Source organism: Bombina bombina, chromosome 4 (genome assembly GCF_027579735.1).
Source record: "Bombina bombina isolate aBomBom1 chromosome 4, aBomBom1.pri, whole genome shotgun sequence".
Lineage (NCBI taxonomy): Eukaryota > Metazoa > Chordata > Amphibia > Anura > Bombinatoridae > Bombina > Bombina bombina.
This window is the reverse complement of record NC_069502.1, coordinates 848,223,512-848,243,954: the sequence shown is the minus strand read 5'-3', so window position 1 is coordinate 848,243,954 and position 20,443 is coordinate 848,223,512. Positions and strand designations below refer to the sequence as shown.

The 20,443-nt window shown below is 41.9% G+C and overlaps 2 protein-coding genes and 1 long non-coding RNA gene across 2 annotated transcripts in view; 1 reads left to right on the top strand and 2 right to left on the bottom strand.

Moving 5' to 3' along the window:
- The window catches only part of LOC128657274 (gastrula zinc finger protein XlCGF26.1-like), a 422,529-nt gene that overhangs the window by 287,895 nt on the left and 114,191 nt on the right, over positions 1–20,443 (top strand).
- LOC128657277 (uncharacterized) lies at positions 4,885–7,870 on the bottom strand. Its single transcript, XR_008402100.1, has 2 exons — positions 5,757–7,870; positions 4,885–5,328 (listed from the first exon to the last, which is right to left on the bottom strand). It is a non-coding gene; the product is annotated as an uncharacterized LOC128657277 (long non-coding RNA).
- Positions 7,989–20,443, bottom strand: part of LOC128657275 (oocyte zinc finger protein XlCOF7.1-like) — a 79,074-nt gene continuing 66,619 nt past the window's right edge. Inside the window, exons 8-9 of the mRNA XM_053711556.1 lie at positions 16,425–16,532; positions 7,989–9,695 (exon numbers count right to left, since the gene is read on the bottom strand). Of these exons, the coding sequence (XP_053567531.1) occupies positions 8,854–9,695; positions 16,425–16,532 (950 nt within the window). The 3' untranslated portion in view covers positions 7,989–8,853. The remainder of the gene's footprint in view (positions 9,696–16,424; positions 16,533–20,443) is intronic.

Below are 20,443 nucleotides of genomic sequence, written 5' to 3'. Positions count from 1 at the left end.
GGGAAGGGCCACAAACTGGTAATGCCTGTCCAGAAAGGCAAATCTGAGGAACTGATGATGATCTCTTTGAATAGGGATGTGTAAATACGCATCCTTTAAGTCCACGGTAGTCATATATTGACCCTCCTGGATCAGAGGTAGAATAGTCCGAATAGTCTCCATCTTGAATGATGGTACTCTGAGGAACTTGTTTAGAATTTTGAGATCCAAGATTGGTCTGAAAGTTCCCTCTTTTTTGGGAACCACAAACAGGTTTGAGTAAAACCCTAGCCCTTGTTCCGCCTTTGGAACTGGGCGGATTACTCCCATGGTATGTAGGTCTTCTACACAGCATAAGAACGCCTCTCTCTTTGTCTGGTTTGCAGACAATTGAGAAATGTGAAATCTCCCCCTTGGGGGGATATTTGAAGTCCAGAAGATATCCCTGGTGCACGATTTCTAAAGCCCAGGAATCATGAACATCTCTTGCCCAAGCCTGAGCGAAGAGAGAGAGTCTGCCCCCTACTAGATCCGGTCCCGGATCGGGGGCTACCCCTTCATGCTGTCTTTGAGGCAGCTGCAGGCTTCTTGGCCTGTCCTAGCAGTTAAGCAGGCAAAGAGAATGACAGGGGGGGCGGAGCTAAGGGAGGAGCTATATAGACAGCTCTGATGTGGGTGCTCTCTTTGCCACTTCCTGTTAGGAAGGAGAATATCACCACAAGTATGGATGAATCTGTGGACTCGATACATCTTGCAAGAGAAAAGGAGATTTACAAAACAAAATATGGAGTTCTGATTATCTTTTTGTCAAGGAAGATGCCAACTAAATGATGACAACAGCATGCAGTGGCTGAAAGGAAGGGGCCTGAACTGCCTAAACAATAATTTAAAGGTTAAATGATGGATTGGTGACTTCCGGAAAGGTCTCATTAGTCTCAAAGTCTGTAGAAAGATGTGAATAATCAGTAGTACGGTCAAAATGTCCTAAAAAGGAACAGACAATGGACACACACACAAACTCAAACTTACACATACACCCAAGGAAACACCAACAGAGACAGCCTCAGAAAACACACAAAGCCACACACACACACACACACAACCACATAAAACACACAAAGACATACATACACACCTACCCTCACTGAGACATCCACAGAAAACACACAAAGACATACACACCCACTCTCACAGAGACACCCATAGAAAAAGCACTAAGACATACGCATACACCCTCACATACATCCACAGAAAATGCACAAAGACATACACACCCACCCTCACAGAGAGACCCACAGAATAAAAATACATACATACTCATAGAGACACAAACAAAAGCAAAAATACATAAACACAGAAACACTCACAGGAGGTAAATTTTCTGCTCATTGCATCCCCTAAATCAACAGTGTGTGACATGCATGAAAAAAAAATTGCAGAAATTAAGAGATCACTTTTTAAAGAATCATATTTGTAAATGTGCAAACAAAAATAATTCTGTGAATTCAAAATTGTACATTAATGATCTGGGTAGATGGCTAGATGAAGAAAAGTACTTTTGAAAGGTTGACATATGTTTGTTTTTTCCCCATTTTCCCCAACCAAGAGCACCACTTCAAATGTTCCCATCTGTCAGCTGTACTTATGGATTTTGAAAATGCCGTAATCTATTTAGTCTTGGTGGAACCATAAGCTGCTGTACTCATACCATTAGATCTGGTTAAATGCAGGATTTAGGCTTGTTTGTATGTATTTCAAAATTAAGTCAGCTGTAGTGTAAACTGAACAGTGTTAAGTTAACCTGTCTCATTTCAAACACTGAGCAATCTTAGTCTGAGAGTATAACATTTTATGTAGATGTAAAAATCTTAGAAAAAATACCTCCTTGCATCTGGAAAGTCCTTGCATAAAGGGGCAGTAAACTGGAATGTAATTAACATATATATATATTAATTTAAAAAAAAAAACTTATATCTGCCAAAAGGGCACCTACCATTTGTATATTGAGGAGGAAAATTTGATTTTATGGACCCCTGGCCCCACCATACAACTACAACCACACTGAAGTTACAATCTGAAATTGCACAAAGAAATAAAAAATATTTACTAAGTCCTACCTCCTCTGCAGAATTATATAACATTAATTTAGTGCCAACTTTATACTTCAAAGTACTTGAAAGATTTTTAATGCCAAAGTAGAAATTTGTAGAACGCCGCTCCTGGCTCTACTGAGCGGGTCTGGTCTTTTTAGAAGCGCATCGCAGTATGCTGTCTAGTCACAGCCGGCCCGAACGCATCATTAAACTCAATGTAGCTCGCTCCCGCTACTAGACCAGGGTGGGAGCGAGCTAAGTGAGTTTAATAGCGCGATCGGGCCAGCTGTGACTAGACAGCATGCCGCGATGCGCTTCTGAAAAGACCAGACCCGCTCAGTAGAGCCAGGAGTGGCGTTCTACAAATTTCTACTTAAGCATTAAAAATCTTTCAAATACTTTGAAGTATAGAGTTGACACTAAAGTAATGTTATATAGTTCTGCACTATGTGCAGAATTATATAACATTATTGTTTAGGTTTACTGCCCCTTTAAGATACAAAATATTCCAAAGGTTATTAATTATTTATTAATAAGGATATTTATTAATTATTAAAAACTGTGAATCTGTCTTCAGAAATAACAATCCTCTTCTTCAGAGCAAAAATGTTACAGAATAAACAAAGTTGAGAAATAGACCTTTAATGGACATAAACCCCAAATGTTTCTGTTATGATTCAGATGGAACACACAATTTTATACAACTTCTATTATCAAATTCATTCTCTTGGTATCCTTTGTTGAAAACATTCCTAGGTAGACTCAGGAGCAGCAATGCACTACTGGGAGCTAGCTTAACACATTGGGCATGCAGCCACCAATTAGCAGCTAGCTCCCAGTAGTGCGTTGCTGCTCCAGAGTCTACCTAGGAATGTTTTCAACAAAGGATACCAAGAGAACATAGCGAATTAGATAACAGTAGTACATAGGAAAGTTGTTCCTAGCGATTTACACTAGAAACATTACCGCAATCTCCGAGCCGTGGTTAACTTAACAAAGCACATCAAAAATACATTACAAAGTACAGTTACACTCATAATCTCATAATAACCATAAAAGTGAGTAAACCCCTAAGTGAAAATGTCCAAATTCGGCCCAAAATGTCAATATTTTGTGTGGCCACTATTATTTTCCAGCACTGCCTTAACCCTCTTGGGCATGGAGTTCACAAGAGCTTCTCAGGTTGCCACCTCTCCATGACGACATCACAGAGCTGGTGGATGTTAGAAACCTTGCGCTCCCCCACCTTCCATTTGAGGATGCCCCACACATGCTCAATAGGGTTTAGGTCTGAAGACATGCTTGACCAGTCCATCACCTTTACCCTCAGCTTCTTTAGCTGTCGTTTATCATGTTGGAATTCTGCCCCGCTGCCCAGTCTCCGAAGGGAGGGGATCATTCTCTGCTTCAGTATGTCACAGTACATATTGGCATTCATGGTTCCCTTAATGAACTGTAGCTCCCCAGTGCCGGCAGCCCTCATGCAGGCCCAGACTATGACACTCCCACCACCATGCTTGACTGTAAGCAAGACACACTTGTCTTTGTACTCCTCACCTGGTTGCCACCACACATGCTTGACACCATCTGAACCAAATAAGTTTATATTGGTCTCATTGGACCACAGGAAATGGTTCCAGAAATCCATGTCCTTAGCCTGCTTGTCTTCAGCAAACTGTTTGCAGGCTTTCTTGTGCATCATCTTTAGAAGAGGCTTCCTTCTGGGACAACAGCCATGCAGACCAATTTGATGCAGTGTGCGGCGTATGGTCCGAGCACTGACAGGTTGACCCCCCCGACCCCTTCAACCTCTGCAGCAATGTTGGTAGCACTCATACGTATATTTCCCAAAGAAAACCTCTGGGTATGACGCTAAGCAGGTGCACTCAACTTCTTTGGTCGACCATGGCGAAGCTTGTTCTAAGTGGAACCTGTCGTGTAAAACCGCTGTATGGTCTTGCCCACCGCGCTGCAGCTCAGTTTCAGGGTCTTGGCAATCTTCTTATAGCCTAGCCCATCTTTATCTAGAGCAAAAATTCTTTTTTTCAGATCCTCAGAGTTATTTGCCATGAGGTGGCATGTTGAACTTCCAGTGACCAGCATGAGAGTGTGAGAGCGATAACACACCTGCTCCCCATTCACACTTGAGACCTTGTAACACTAACGAGTCACATGACACCGGGGAGGGAAAATGGCTAATTAGGCCCAATTTGGACATTTTCACTTAGGGGTGTACTCACTTTTGTTGCCAAAGGTTTAGACATTAATGGCTGTGTGTTGAGTTATTTTGAGGGGACAGCAAATTTACACTGTTATACAGGCTGTACACTCACTACTTTACATTGTAGCAAAATGTAATTTATTCAGTGTTGTTACATGAAAATATATAATAAAATATTTACAAAAATGTGAGGGGTATACTCACTTTTGTGAGATACTGTATATACACACACACACACACACACACACATATATATATATATATATATATATATATATATACGCATTAGAGCCCTTTGCAATTAAGTAGCTGAAAACATGAAAAACAATATTTATGCAATGTTCATTTTATTAGTCTTATACTTTGTATTTACTGTAAATCTTTCACATTCCAATTTTCTGCACATAGCAGAATATGTTCTAAGTATATTTAAATGTATGTATATATATATATATATATGTGTGTGTATATCTATACCTATATATAATCATGTATATACAGTTAGGTCTGTAAATAATTGGACACACAATTTTATAATTCTGGCTCTGTATGCCACCTCAATGTATTTGAAATGAAACAACCGAGATGCAATTTAAGTGGAGGCTTTTATCTTTAATTCAAGGGGTTGAACAAAAATACTATATGAAACGATTAGGAATTGCAACCATTTTCATACAGTCATCTTATTTCAGGGGCTCAAATGTAATTGGACAAATTAACACAATCATTAATAAAATGTTCATTTTTAATACTTTGTCGAGAATCTGTAGGCAATGACTGCTTAAAGTCTGGAAGTTCATCAAATGCTGGGTTTCCCCCTTTGTAATGCTTTGCCAGGCCTTTACTGCAGCTGTTGTCAGTTATTGTTTGTTCATGGGTCTTTCTGCCTTAAGTTTTTGGGTCATTATCCATCAGTAAAGTGAAGCGCCATTCAATCAACTTCACTGAACTGTGAATTCTATCTGCATAAATAACGTGCCCCTTCTTCACAGCAAAATGTTATAAAAACAGAATTTATGTTTACCTGATAAATTTCTTTCTCCTACGGTGTGTCCGGTCCACTGCTTCATCCTTACTTGTGGGATATTCTCATTCCCTACAGGAAGTGGCAAAGAGAACACACAGCAGAGCTGTCCATATAGCTCCCCCTCTGGCTCCGCCCCCCAGTCATTCGACCGATGGTTAGGAGAAAAAGGAGAACCATAGGGTGCAGTGGTGACTGTAGTATACAACAAAATAAAAATGTTAAACCTGACTAAATGCCAGGGCGGGCCGTGGACCGGACACACCGTAGGAGAAAGAAATTTATCAGGTAAACATAAATTCTGTTTTCTCCTACATTGGTGTGTCCGGTCCACGGCTTCATCCTTACTTGTGGGAACCAATACCAAAGCTTTAGGACACGGATGAAGGGAGGGAACAAGTCAGGTAACCTAAACGGAAGGCACCACTGCTTGGAAAACCTTTCTCCCAAAAATAGCCTCCGAAGAAGCAAAAGTATCGAATTTGTAAAATTTTGCAAATGTATGCAGTGAAGACCAAGTCGCTGCCATACAGATCTGTTCAACAGAAGCCTTGTTCTTGAAAGCCCATTTGTTCAGGAGGCTGCCGTCCAGCAGTCTCATAAGCCAATCGGATGATGCTTTTTAGCCAGAAGGAAAGAGAGGTAGCAGTAGCTTTCTGACCTCTTCTCTTACCAGAATAGACAACAAAGAAGATGTCTGTCTGAAATCCTTTGTTGCTTCTAGATAGAATTTTAAAGCACGAATCACGTCTAGATTGTGTAACAAACGTTCCTTTTTAGAAACTGGATAAGGACACAGAGAAGGAACAACAATTTCCTGGTTAATATTCCTATTGGAAGAAAACCAGGCTTGGTACATAAAACTACCTTATCTGTATGAAACACCAGATAGGGTGAATTACACTGCAAAGCAGACAATTCAGAAACTCTTCTAGCAGAAGAAATAACAACCAAAAACAAAACTTTCCAAGATAGTAACTTAATATCTATGGAAAGTAAAGGTTCAAACGGAACCCCATGAAGAACTGAAAGAACTAAAGTTAGACTCCATGGAGGAGTCACAGGTCTGTAGACAGGCTTGATTCTGACTAACGCCTGTACGAACGCCTGAACATCTGGCACGGCTGCCAGACGTTTGTGCAACAAGACAGACAGAGCAGATATCTGTCCTTTTAAAGAACTAGCTAACAGACCTTTCTCCAATCCCTCTTGGAGAAAGGAAAAAAATCCTTGGAATCCTAATTTTACTCCATGAGTAACCCTTGGATTCGCACCAATGGAGATATTTCTGCCATATCTTATGGTAAATTCTCCTGGTTACAGGCTTTCTAGCCTGAACCAGAGTATCTATAACTGATTCCGAAAACCCACGCTTAGATAGAATCAAGCGTTCAATCTCCAAGCAGTCAGTTGCAGAGAAACTAGGTTTGAATGTTCGAATGGACCTTGTACTAGAAGGTCCTGTCTCAAAGGTAGCTTCCATGGTGGAGCCGATGACATATTCACCAGGTCTGCATACCAAGTCCTGCGTGGCCACGCAGGAGCTATTAGAATTACCGAAGCCTTCTCCTGTTTGATCCTGGCTACTAGCCTGGGGAGGAGAATAGATTGAACGACTAAGGCGTCACTAAGGCATCTACCAATGTCGCCTTGGGATCCCTGGACCCGTAGCGTGGAACCTTGAAGTTCTGACGTGACGCCATCAGATCCAGATCTGGAATGCCCCATAGTTGAGTTAACTGGGCAAAAACCTCCGGGTGAAGTTCCCACTCCCCTGGATGGAAAGTCTGACGACTCAGATAATCCGCCTCCCAGTAGTCTACTCCTGAGATGTGAATTTCAGATAGATGGCAGGAGTGATCCTCCGCCCATTTGATGATCTTGGATACTTCTCTCATCGCCAGGGAACTCTTTGTTCCTCCCTGATGATTGATGTACGCTACAGTCGTCATGATGTCTGACTGAAATCTTATGAATTTGGCCTCCGCTAGTTGAGGCCAAGCCAGGAGCGCATTGAATATCGCTCTCAGTTCCAAAATGTTTATCGGGAGAAGAGATTCTTCCCGAGACCATAAACCCTGAGCTTTCAGGGAGTCCCAGACGGCGCCCCATCCTAAGAGACTGGCGTCGGTCGTGACAATGATCCACACTGGGCTGCGGAAACTCATTCCCTGAGACAGGTGATCCTGAGACAACCGCCAGAGGAGCGAGTCTCTGGTTTTCTGGTCCATTTGTATCTGGGGGGACAAATCTGCATAATCCTCATTCCACTGCTTGTGCATGCACAGTTGCAATGGTCTAAGATGAATTCTGGCAAAAGGGACTATGTCCATTGCCGCAACCATTAGACCGATTACCTCCATGCACTGAGCCACAGAAGGCTGAGGAATGGCATGAAGAACTCGACGAGCATTTGAAAGTTTTGACTTCCTGACTTCCGTCAGAAAGATTTTCATTTCTACCCAGTCTATTATTGTTCCCAGGAAGGGAACCCTTGTGACCGGAGACAGAGAACTTTTTTCTACGTTCACCTTCCACCCGTTATTCAGAGCGGCAAAGAGAATGACTGGGGGGAGGAGCCAGAGCTATATGGACAGCTCTGCTGTGTGTTCTCTTTGCCACTTCCTGTAGGGAATGAGAATATCCCACAAGTAAGGATGAAGCCGTGGACCGGACACACCAATGTAGGAGAAATTAACATAGAGTTGATAAATAGACCATAATCATGAAAGATAACTTTTGGGTTTCAGATAGAACATACCATTTTCAGATTTACTTCTATTAGATTATCTTCATTCTCTTGGAATCCTTAGTTGAAGGAGAGCAATGCTCTACTGGGGCCTATCTGAATACAATGGATGAGACAGTGACAACAGGCTAGCTCACAGTAGTACATTACATCTGAGTGAGTCTACCTATGCAGGCTTTTCAACAATGGATATCAAGAATTAGATAAGAGAAGTCAATTAGAAAACTATTAAAAATGTAATGTTCTTTCTGAATCATGAAAGTTTAATTTTGACTTATTGACTATTTGACTATTTTCCTTTAATGTCATTGCTCCCCTGCAAATCTATGTACACCGAATCAACACATACTAAGTTTCAGGAAGTTCACTGAATAGAAGATTGTTTGTAATGTAATAGATCTGCACAAGGACCTAAGTGTGAGGGGCAGGGAGGGGCAAGCATTAAAAATAAAAAATAATGTTATTGTTTTAGTTAAATAAAACTATTTATATTGTTATTATTAATGTAATCCTACTGACTAGTGATTTAAATCAATTTGATTTAAATCACATCCACCCTGGGGTCACCTCATAAAACTGCATGCTCTAGGGGGTCACATGCAGTCATCATCAGTACTTGGTATTGTGTGGGTGACAACTACATACCACCCTCTGTACTTAGGAGGTTAAACTCTGATTTCTTATAATATGAGTTTTCTGATGGTTAATAAGAGTTGTTTTCAGAGTAAAACATTTTCCGCATTTAGAACATGAAAATCCTTTCTCCCCTGTATGAATTTTCTGATTGCTAAGAAGAGTTGATTTCTGAGTAAACCATTTCCCAGTCAGAACATGAAAATGCTTTCTCTCCTGTATGAATTTTCTGATGCCTATTAAGATTTGATTTCAGAGTAAAACATTTTCCACAGTCAGAACATGAAAATGCTTTCTCCCCAGTATGAGTTTTCTGATGCTTATTAAGAGCAATTTTCTGGGTAAAACATTTTCCACAGTCAGAACATGAAAATGCTTTCTCCCCAGTATGAATTTTCTGATGCGTCATAAGATTTGATTTCTGAGTAAAACATTTCCCACAGTAAGAACATGAAAATGCTTTTTCTCCTGTATGAATTTTCTGATGCATAATAAGAGTTGATTTCAGAGTAAAACATTTCCCACAGTCAGAACATGAAAATGGTTTCTCCCCTGTATGAACTTTCTGATGGCTATGAAGATGTGATTTCAGAGTAAAACATTTCCCACAGTCAGAACATGAAAATGCTTTCTCCCCAGTATGAATTTTCTGATGCGTAATAAGAGTTGATTTCAGAGTAAAACAGGAAAATGCTTTTTCTCCTGTGTGAATTTTCTGATGATCAATAAGATGTGATTTCTGAGCACAATATTTCCCACAGTCCGAACATAAAAATCCTTTTTTTGCTCTATGTATTTTCCGATGAGCAACAAGATTTTTTTTATGGTTAAAAAATTTCCCACATATAGGACAGGAAAATGGCTTTTCTCCTCTATGAATATTTAGATGTTTATAAAGATGTAAATTTCCCACGTGGCTTCTTTGATTTTGCAGAAGAAGTAAAGAAGCATCTGAACTCTGATCATGACTAGGATTATTGCCGTTTGTGAATTCACCTGTCAATAAGAAACAGAATAGGAGTAAATGTTATTAATTACATAATTATTGTATCATTAAAACATATAAACTGTTCTGATTTAGTCAGTCCCCTACACTTGTAGTAGACACTGTGAAAACTAGACCTATCCCAGCTTCCATGCAAAGGCTTAAGGACAGTTTACTGGAAGTTAGGGACTATTTCTGAGAATTCACACTAAGTCAAAGACTGAACTTAGTTGAAATTAATGTTTTTCTATCTAATGTATCTAGTTCTTTTAAAGTTGTGTTCACAGAAACTTTTAGTGATTATTTTAACCATAAATTAATCTTTATAACTACTGCTCATGTGCTTGTGGTTAAAACAAGGATGACTTTAGAAAATCACCCCAGTATGTCAACGCAATATACAAAATCTTCATCAGAGAGAAGAATCTCACTCACGAGCCAACTACAAAAGATTTAGTTTTATTTTTTTTCGAATGTTGGATTTACGCTATATATTCTTTACTTGTAATGAAGACCAGATTATCATTTTATATAAAAGGTAATATATAATATGCAAAATAAACTTTATTAGTGTACATAAACATCAGACATGTACACTCACTTGCACCCTGTGTCCCTCAGACATGTCACACACACACACCTGTATTTATATTGTTACATATTTCCTGCACTGATGGTTCTGGCATATTTCTTAGCCACTGATCTTCTGTTTCTTCTGTGTTACATGAAATCTTAGCATCTTTTTCATCTTAAAAAAATAAATCGCTATTTACAATTTCTGTCGTCTCTTTTCAAAAAATCATTTAAAACTGAATGTGAAAATTTGTGTAATTTAAGTTAAATACGCCTCAGCCTTCATCACTAGCAGTCACATCAGTAAGAAACATTACATATAATGACATTAGCACAACAGTAAATCGATGTGTCAAGCAGTAAAGCGAGTTAGATAAGTTACTTTACTAGCTGCAAATACAGCCTCATTGTAACCAATCAGAATTCCTATGTGAGACTTATTACAAGGTTTAAAAACAACATACGTTTTCCATTGCTTATTAAAATCTCACTATAGTCCATTTAATTATGTTAACATGTATTGCCTGGGTGAGAGAATGTACCACAGTGATATGATAGAAACAGCAAATATATAAAGGAATTTATATAGTTCAAGACAAAAGTATTTTCTACTTTTTAAATAAAGGAGGAAAATGAATAGACATTATGGAAATTTTAAGTGCTGAGCCATTTCATATCTTTGTGCTGAAGCAGTGTTCAGTCTTTTGCATTCATTGTATTTAGAATTTAGCACTACATAAGTTATATCACAATCACCACAAATAACAGGTGAGTTTCCATCTATGTGTTTTATTAGGCGGGAGTAGTGGCTCTAAAAGTGAGACAAATACACTTACCTGTGCCCTGTTTCACAGAGACATGTCACATACGTACACTTACCTGTGCCCTGTGTCCCTTACATGTCACCTACTTTCACTCACCTGTGTCCTTCACACATGTACACTCACCTGTGCCCTGTGTCCCTGAGACACATCACACACGTACACTCACCTGCGCCCTGTTTCCCACAGACACATCACACAAGTACACTCACCTGGGCACTGTTTCACAGAGACATGTCACACACATACACTCACCTGTGCCCTGTTTCCCACAGACACATCACACACATACACTCACCTGTGGCCTGCATCCCTTACATGCCACACAAGTACACTCACCTGTGGCCTGCATCCCTTACATGTCACACAAGTACACTCACCTGTGCCAAGTGTCCATTACATGTCACACACACCTGTGCCCCTTACATGTCACACAAGTACACTCACCTGTGTCCCTCAGACACATCACAAATATTCACCTGTGTCCCATAGACACATCACACACGTACACTCACCTGTGGCCTGCATCCCTTACATGTCACACATGTACACTCACCTGTGGCCTGCATCCCTTACATGTCACACACGTACACTCACCTGTGCCAAGTGTCCCTTACATGTCACACACGTACACTCACCTGTGCCCTGTGTCCCTCGGACACCTCACACATGTACACTCACCTGTGCCCTGCGTCCCTTACATGTCACACACGTACACTCACCTGTGGCCTGCATCCCTTACATGTCACACACGTACACTCATCTGTGCCCTGTGTCCCTTACATGTCACACATATACACCCAACTGTGCCTTGTGTCCCTCAGACACATAACACATACACTCACATGTGCCCTGGGTCCCTTACATATCACACATGTACACTCACCTGTACCCTGTGTCCCTTACATGTCACACACGTACACTCATCTGTGCCTTGTGTCCCTCAGACACCTCATACACATGTACACTAACCTGTGCCCCTTACATGTCACACACGTACACTCACCAGTGCCCTGTGTCCCTGAGACACATCACACACGTACACTCACCTGCGCCCTGTTTCCCACAGACACATCACACAAGTACACTCACCTGGGCACTGTTTCACAGAGACATGTCACACACATACACTCACCTGTGCCCTGTTTCCCACAGACACATCACACACATACACTCACCTGTGGCCTGCATCCCTTACATGCCACACAAGTACACTCACCTGTGGCCTGCATCCCTTACATGTCACACAAGTACACTCACCTGTGCCAAGTGTCCATTACATGTCACACACACCTGTGCCCCTTACATGTCACACAAGTACACTCACCTGTGTCCCTCAGACACATCACAAATATTCACCTGTGTCCCATAGACACATCACACACGTACACTCACCTGTGGCCTGCATCCCTTACATGTCACACATGTACACTCACCTGTGGCCTGCATCCCTTACATGTCACACACGTACACTCACCTGTGCCAAGTGTCCCTTACATGTCACACACGTACACTCACCTGTGCCCTGTGTCCCTCGGACACCTCACACATGTACACTCACCTGTGCCCTGCGTCCCTTACATGTCACACACGTACACTCACCTGTGGCCTGCATCCCTTACATGTCACACACGTACACTCATCTGTGCCCTGTGTCCCTTACATGTCACACATATACACCCAACTGTGCCTTGTGTCCCTCAGACACATAACACATACACTCACATGTGCCCTGGGTCCCTTACATATCACACATGTACACTCACCTGTACCCTGTGTCCCTTACATGTCACACACGTACACTCATCTGTGCCTTGTGTCCCTCAGACACCTCATACACATGTACACTAACCTGTGCCCCTTACATGTCACACACGTACACTCACCAGTGCCCTGTGTCCCTCAAACACATCACACACATACACTCACCTGTGCCCTTACATGTCACACATGTACACTTACCTGTGCTCTGTGCCCCTTACATGTCACACACATACACATACCTGTGTCCATCAGACACATAACACACGTTCACTCACCTGTGCCCTGTTTCCCATAGATACATCACACACGTACACTCACCTGTGCCCCTTACATGTCACACACATAAACTCACCTGTGTCCCTCAGCCACATCACACACGTACACTAACCTATGCCCTGTATTCCTCAGATATATCATACACATACACTCACCTATGGCCTGCATCCTTTACATGTCACACAAGTACACTCGCCTGTGACCTGCGTCCCCCAGACACCTCACACACATGTACACTCACCTGTGCCCCTTACTGGTCACACACGTATACACTCACTGGTGCCCTGGGTCCCTTACATGTCACACACATACACTCACCTGTGTCTTTCAGACACATCACACACATGTACTCACCGGTGCTCCGTTTCCCACAGACACATCACACACCTACACTCACCTATGGCCTGCATCCCTTACATGTCACACACGTACACTCACCTGTGTCTTGTGTCCCTCAGACACATCACACACATACACTCACCTGTGCCTTGTGTCCCTCAGACACCTCACACACATGTACACTAACCTGTGTCCCCTACATGTCACACACGTACACTCACCAGTGCCCTGTGTCCCTCAGACACATCAAACACATACACTTACCTGTGGCCTGCGTCCCTTACATGTCACACACGTACCACCTGTGCCCTGCGTCCCTTACATGTCACACACGTACCACCTGTGCCCTGCGTCCCTTACATGTCACACACGTACACTCACCTGTGCCCCTTACATGTCACACATCAGACACATCACACACATACACTCACCTGTGCCCTGTGTCCCTCAGACACATCACACACGTACACTCACCTGTGCCCTATTTCCCATAGACATATCACACATGTACACTCACCTCACATACACACACTCACCTATGCCCTGTGTTACACAGACACATTAAACATGTATACTCACCTGTGCCGTGTATCCCACAGACACATCACACACGTACACTCACCTGTGCCCCGTTTCCCACAGAAAAATCACACACGTACACTCTGTGGTGACATTTTATCACTGGAATATATTAAATATAGCTCACAGATTTTATACCTGGCAATTCACATAGCTGGTTTTAAAATTGAATATTCAAGTAGTTATTTGGCCTAGTGTCTGTCTAAATAGGACACTCCCAATAGCCTTTGAATGGCATTTGATAAATCACTCCCTATTGAATTGGGGTATAAAAAAAAACTAGAACACCAAAACCTCTCTCTTTTTCTTATCTTGTTCCTGCTGAAAAGATGGCTGATGGTGGACACACTGGAGGATGTGGCCAAGTATATTCATATGATTATTTTAGCAGTGTTGCACAAATTGGGGTTGTAGTAGAGTTGCCCTGTATTATTTGGACTGTTTTGCAGTAAAATAGATGTATATATAGCTGTAAATCTTTCTCTTATTAGTAACATATATTGATTCCTATTTCCTAATAAACTGTTTGGAAAGAATGGAGACTCTTTTTAAAGTGTTTATTTCACAACTTACTTGTATTGGTTTAGTGGTTTACCATAGAGATTTAGTACTAAATTAGAATTATATTTAGTATAAAGTAAAAATATTTTAAACTAATTAATAACCACACACTCACCTGTGCCCTATATTCCTGAGATACCTCACATACGTACACTCACCCGTGCCCTGTATCCCTCAGACACATCACACATGTACACTCACCTGTGGCCTGCATCCCTTAAATGTCACATATGTAAACTCACCTGGGCCCTGTGTCCCTTACATGTCACACACATACACTCACCTGCGTCCCTTTGACACATCACACGCACACACTCACCTGTGCCCCGTTTCCCAGACACAACACACATACACTCACCTGTGCCCTGTGTCCCTCAGACACATCACACATGTACACTCACCTGTGGCCTGCATCCCTTAAATGTCACATATGTAAACTCACCTGGGCCCTGTGTCCCTTACATGTCACACACATACACTCACCTGCGTCCCTTTGACACATCACACGCATACACTCACCTGTGCCCCGTTTCCCAGACACAACACACGTACACTCACCTGTGCCCTGTGTCCCTCAGACACATCACACACGTACACTCACCTGTGCCCAGTATCCCTCAGACACATCACACACGTACACTCACCTGTGCCCTGTTTCCCACAGACACAACACACATGTACACTCACCTGTGCCCTGCATCCCTCAGACACATCAAACATGTACACTCGTCTGTGCCCTGTATCCCTCAGTCACATCACACACGTACACTCACCTGTGCCCTGTTTCCCACAGACACAACACACATGTACACTCACCTGTGCCCTGCATCCCTCAGACACATCACACACGTACACTCGCCTGTGTACTGTATCCCTCAGTCACATCACACATGTACACTCACCTGTGCCCTGTATCCCTCAGACATATCACACATGTACACTCACCTGTGCCCTGTATCCCTCAGACACATCACACATGTACACTCACCTGTGCCCTGTATCCCTCAGGCACATCACACATGTACACTCACCTGTGCCCTGTATCCCTCAGACACATCACACATGTACACTCACCTGTGCCCTGTATCCCTCAGACACATCACACATGTACACTCATCTGTGCCCTGTATCCCTCAGACATATCACACATGTACACTCATCTGTGCCCTGTATCCCTCAGGCACATCACACATGTACACTCACCTGTGCCCTGTATCCCTCAGACACATCACACATGTACACTCACCTGTGCCCTGTATCCCTCAGGCACATCACACACGTACACTCACCTGTGCCCTGTTTCCCACAGACACAACACACACGTACACTCACCTGTGGCCTGCATCCCTCAGACACATCACACACGTACACTCACCTGTGCCCTGTATCCCTCAGACACATCACACATGTACACTCGCCTGTGGCCTGAATCCCTTACATGACACACGTACACTCACCTGTGCCCTGTATCCCTCAGGCACATCACACACGTACACTCACCTGTGCCCTGTATCCCTCAGACACATCACACACGTACACTCACCTGTGCCCTGTATCCCTCAGACACATCACACACGTACACTCACCTGTGCCCTGTATCCCTCAGACACGTCCCACACTTACACTGACCTGTGCCCTGTATCCCTCAGGCACCTGTGCCCTGTATCCCTCAGGCACATCACACACGTACACTCACCTGTGCCCTGTATCCCTCAGACACATCACACACGTACACTCACCTGTGCCCTGTATCCTTCAGGCACATCACACACGTATGCTCACCTGTGCCCTGTATTCTTCAGACACATCACACACATGTACACTCACCTGTGCTTATATTGGCACATATTTCCTGTTCTGCAGCTCCTGGCATATTTCTTAGCCACTGATCTTCAGTTTGTTTAGTGTTACATGAAATCTTAGCATCATTTACACCTGCAATAAAAAAAAAAAAAAAAAAAAAAAAACAATCTAAAGAGTCACTATTTACAGTGTTAATGGTCTCTTTTAAAAACTTAAGATTAAAATAAAATGTAAAAAATTGTGTAATTTAACTAAACCTGAGATCACTATCTGTCACATCTGGAAGAAGTACCATGTAGTAACAGCATAAGTACAGCATGTAGTAAAGCAAGTTAGCTGGGATTTAGTGACTTTCCTAGCTGCAAATACCCCCCCCACCGTAGCCAATCAGAATTCCCTTGTATATTAAAAATAAAATCCATTCTAATGTTTTTCATTAAAACATCCCATATGCTTTGCAAATGCACTCATATCACAATAACACCCGTTATACCTGACATGGGGACAATACAGCACTAGTATTCCAACAGCTCCTTGACCTGACATGGAACAATACAGTAATAGAATTCCAACAGCACCCAAAGTTCTCCCCAGGACCTTTTTAGTGGGTGCACCACCCAGCTGATTTTACAGACTACCCACTAAAAGTTTAGCTATCTTAAGCTAAAATTAGCTAATATTAAAAACGTTAAATTTGTATTGCACAAATTATCATTAAATAGATTCTGTTTTTAATTTCGGCTAGATTACGAGTTGTGCGTTAGGGTAAAAAAGCAGCGTTAAGAGGTCCTAACGCTGCTTTTTTATGCCCGCTGGTATTACGAGTCTTGAAGGTTTAGGGTGACCGCACACTTATTTGGCCTTACTGCAAAACGACTTGCGTATACTTCGTAAAGTCTTTTTTCTATGGGACTTCCATAGCGCCAGTATTACGAGTCTGTCCTGGGAGGCCAAAAAGTGAGCGGTACAACCTACCCTGTCAACAGTCCTAACGCATTTAAAAGTCAGTAGTTAAGAGTTTTATGGTACAACGCCAAGTGCTAAAAAGTACACTAACACCCATAAACTACCTATTAACCCCTAAACCGAGGCCCTCCCGCATCGCAAATACTAAAATAAAAATTTTAACCCCTAATCTGCCGTGCCGCACACCGCCGCCACCTACATTATATTTATGAACCCCTAATCTGCCGCCCCCAATGTGGCCACCACCTACCTACACTTATTAACCCCTAATCTGCCGACCCCAAGGTCGCCGCCACTATAATAAAAATATTAACCCCTAAACCGCAGCACTCCCGCCTCGCAAACATTAGTTAAATATTAACCCCTAATCTGCTGTCCCTAACATCGCCGCCACCTACCTACATTTATTAACCCCTAATCTGCCCTCCCCGTCGCCGCCACCATATTAAAGTTATTAACCCCTAAACCTAACACCACCCACTAACAAATATAATTTAAATAAATCTAAATAAATATTCCTATCATTAACTAAATTATTCCTATTTAAAACTAAATACTTACCTGTAAAATAAACCCTAAGCTAGCTACAATATAACTAATAGTTACATTGTATCTAGCTTAGGATTTATTTTACAGGCAAGTTTGTATTTATTTTAACTAGGTAGAATAGTTATTAAATAGTTATTAACTATTTAATAACTACCTAGCTAAATAAAACCTAACCTAAGTTACACTAACACCTAACACTACACTATAATTAAATAAATTAACTAAATTAAATACAATTACCTAAATTAAATTAGCTAAAGTACAAAAAAAACAAACACTAAATTACAGAAAATAATAAACTAATTACACCTAATCTAATAGCCCTATTAAAATAAAAAAGCCCCCCCAAAATAAAAAAAAACCCTAGCCTAAACTAAACTACCAATAGCCCTTAAAAGGGCCTTTTGCGCGGCATTGCCCCAAAGTAATCAGCTCTTTTACCTGTAAAAAAAAATACAAACAACCCCCTCAAAAGTAAAAACCCGCCACCCACACAACCAACCCCCCAAATAAAATACTATCTATTTTAGATTAGGGGTTCATAAGTATAATGTAGGTGGCGGCGGTGTCCGGAGCGGCAGATTAGGGGTTAATAAGTATAATATAGGTGTCGGCGATGTCGGGGGCGGCAGATTAGGGGTTAATAAGTGTAAGATTAGGGGTGTTTAGACTCGGGGTTCATGTTAGGGTGTTAGGTGTAGACATAAAATGTATTTCCCCATAGGAATCAATGGGGCTGCGTTACCGAGTTTTACGCTGCTTTTTTGCAGGTGTTAGACTTTTTTTCAGCCGGCTCTCCCTGTTGATTCCTATGGGGAAATCGTGCACGAGCACGTTACACCAGCTCACTGCTGACTTAAGCAGCGCTGGTATTGGAGTGCGGTAATGACCAAACTTTTAACGACGGGTTTCTGAAAACTCATAATACCAGCGCTGTAGGTAAGTGAGTGGTGAGACAAAACTGCTCGTTAGTACCGCATAGCCTTTAACGCAAAACTCGTAATCTAGGTGTTTGTGTTTTGGATAGCTGAAAATGGTAAAATATCACACTGCCCCCACCCTGCTACTTCATAATGCCACCTGACTTGGCTGGCAAAATTTTCTGTGGAGAACACTGAGCACCTATATCTGACATGAGGATAATACAGTACTAGTATTTCAACAGCCCCTATACCTGACATGCTGACAATAAAGCACTAGAATTCCAACAGCTCCTATACCTGACATGGGGAAAATACAGAACTAGTATTCCAAATGCCCCTATATCTGACATGAGGACAATATAGCACTAGTATTCCAACAGCCCTTATACCTGACGTGGGGAAAATACAGAACTAGTATTCCAAATGCCCCTATATCTGACATGAGGACAATATAGCACTAGTATTCCAACAGCCCTTATACCTGATGTGGACAATACAACTGTTGCATTTCAACAGCCCCTAAACCTGACATGGGGACAATACAGCACTAGTATTCTAACAGCCCCTATACCTGACATGGGGACAATATGCAGCACTAGTATTCAAACAGCCCCTATACTTGACATGGTGAAAATACACATACAAACATACAGATATGCACGTGGAAACATGCACAGACACACTACACAAGCACACACAGTCAAAACCTAATTACGTTATACAAACAAATACAATATTATAGAAAGGTTTCTGGTCTTTCTTAATAAATGTATCTGAAAAATAAATGTTCACCCATAGGCCACATCTCTGCATCTACATGTGTGTCCCCACGTGTACAGCTCATTAGCATACACAATTCAGCTAGGTACACTACTACACGCTATTACAATTTCCATGTTCACTGCTGCTGCCACTTCTCACCACAGTAATTATTACTAATATTGCCTTTTTTCATATGTGTGTTGTGCTCAATGAATCTGCTTGGTTAGTTCTATATTTAATGCCGTCGCTTGCTGGAAGAATACAATGTCCCTTTAAAACATTTTCCACATTAAAATCGGAACATGCTTCTCTGCTGGTCTTTCACATGTATGATAGAGGGTTTAAATACGTCTCTTTAACTCACAATATAAAGACAGGACATACAGATGTGATAACGCCCTTTTATGCAAGGAGAAAGACTGGCTAAAGATCTCAGAACTTCCCAGAAATAGTCACTGTGGGAGTGTGGCACAGCATAAATTGACAGACACATCTTTAAACTTCTAAGGTAGATATTTTGTATAAGAAAGGAAATAGTATCTTCAAAGTAGAATTATTAAGATTGTAATGTAGATTTCCCACCACATGGTGGCAGTGTCCCTCTGTTTTTGTGAACCACACTGCAGTGTAGAGGAAAACAACACAGCGTGATACAGGATGAGGATTCACAGCAGGAATGTCTGTAAACTTAAGTACTGCCAGCAAGGATTCAGGTTCATGAATTGGTGAGTTACCAGTGGTGGTTAGAGGAGAGGAGATCTGTCTTTGTACAGGCGCAGCAGGAGGAAAGATCAACTTCAGCAGCTCCAAGAAATGGGGAAAGGAACTTGCTCAGTTGTAAGA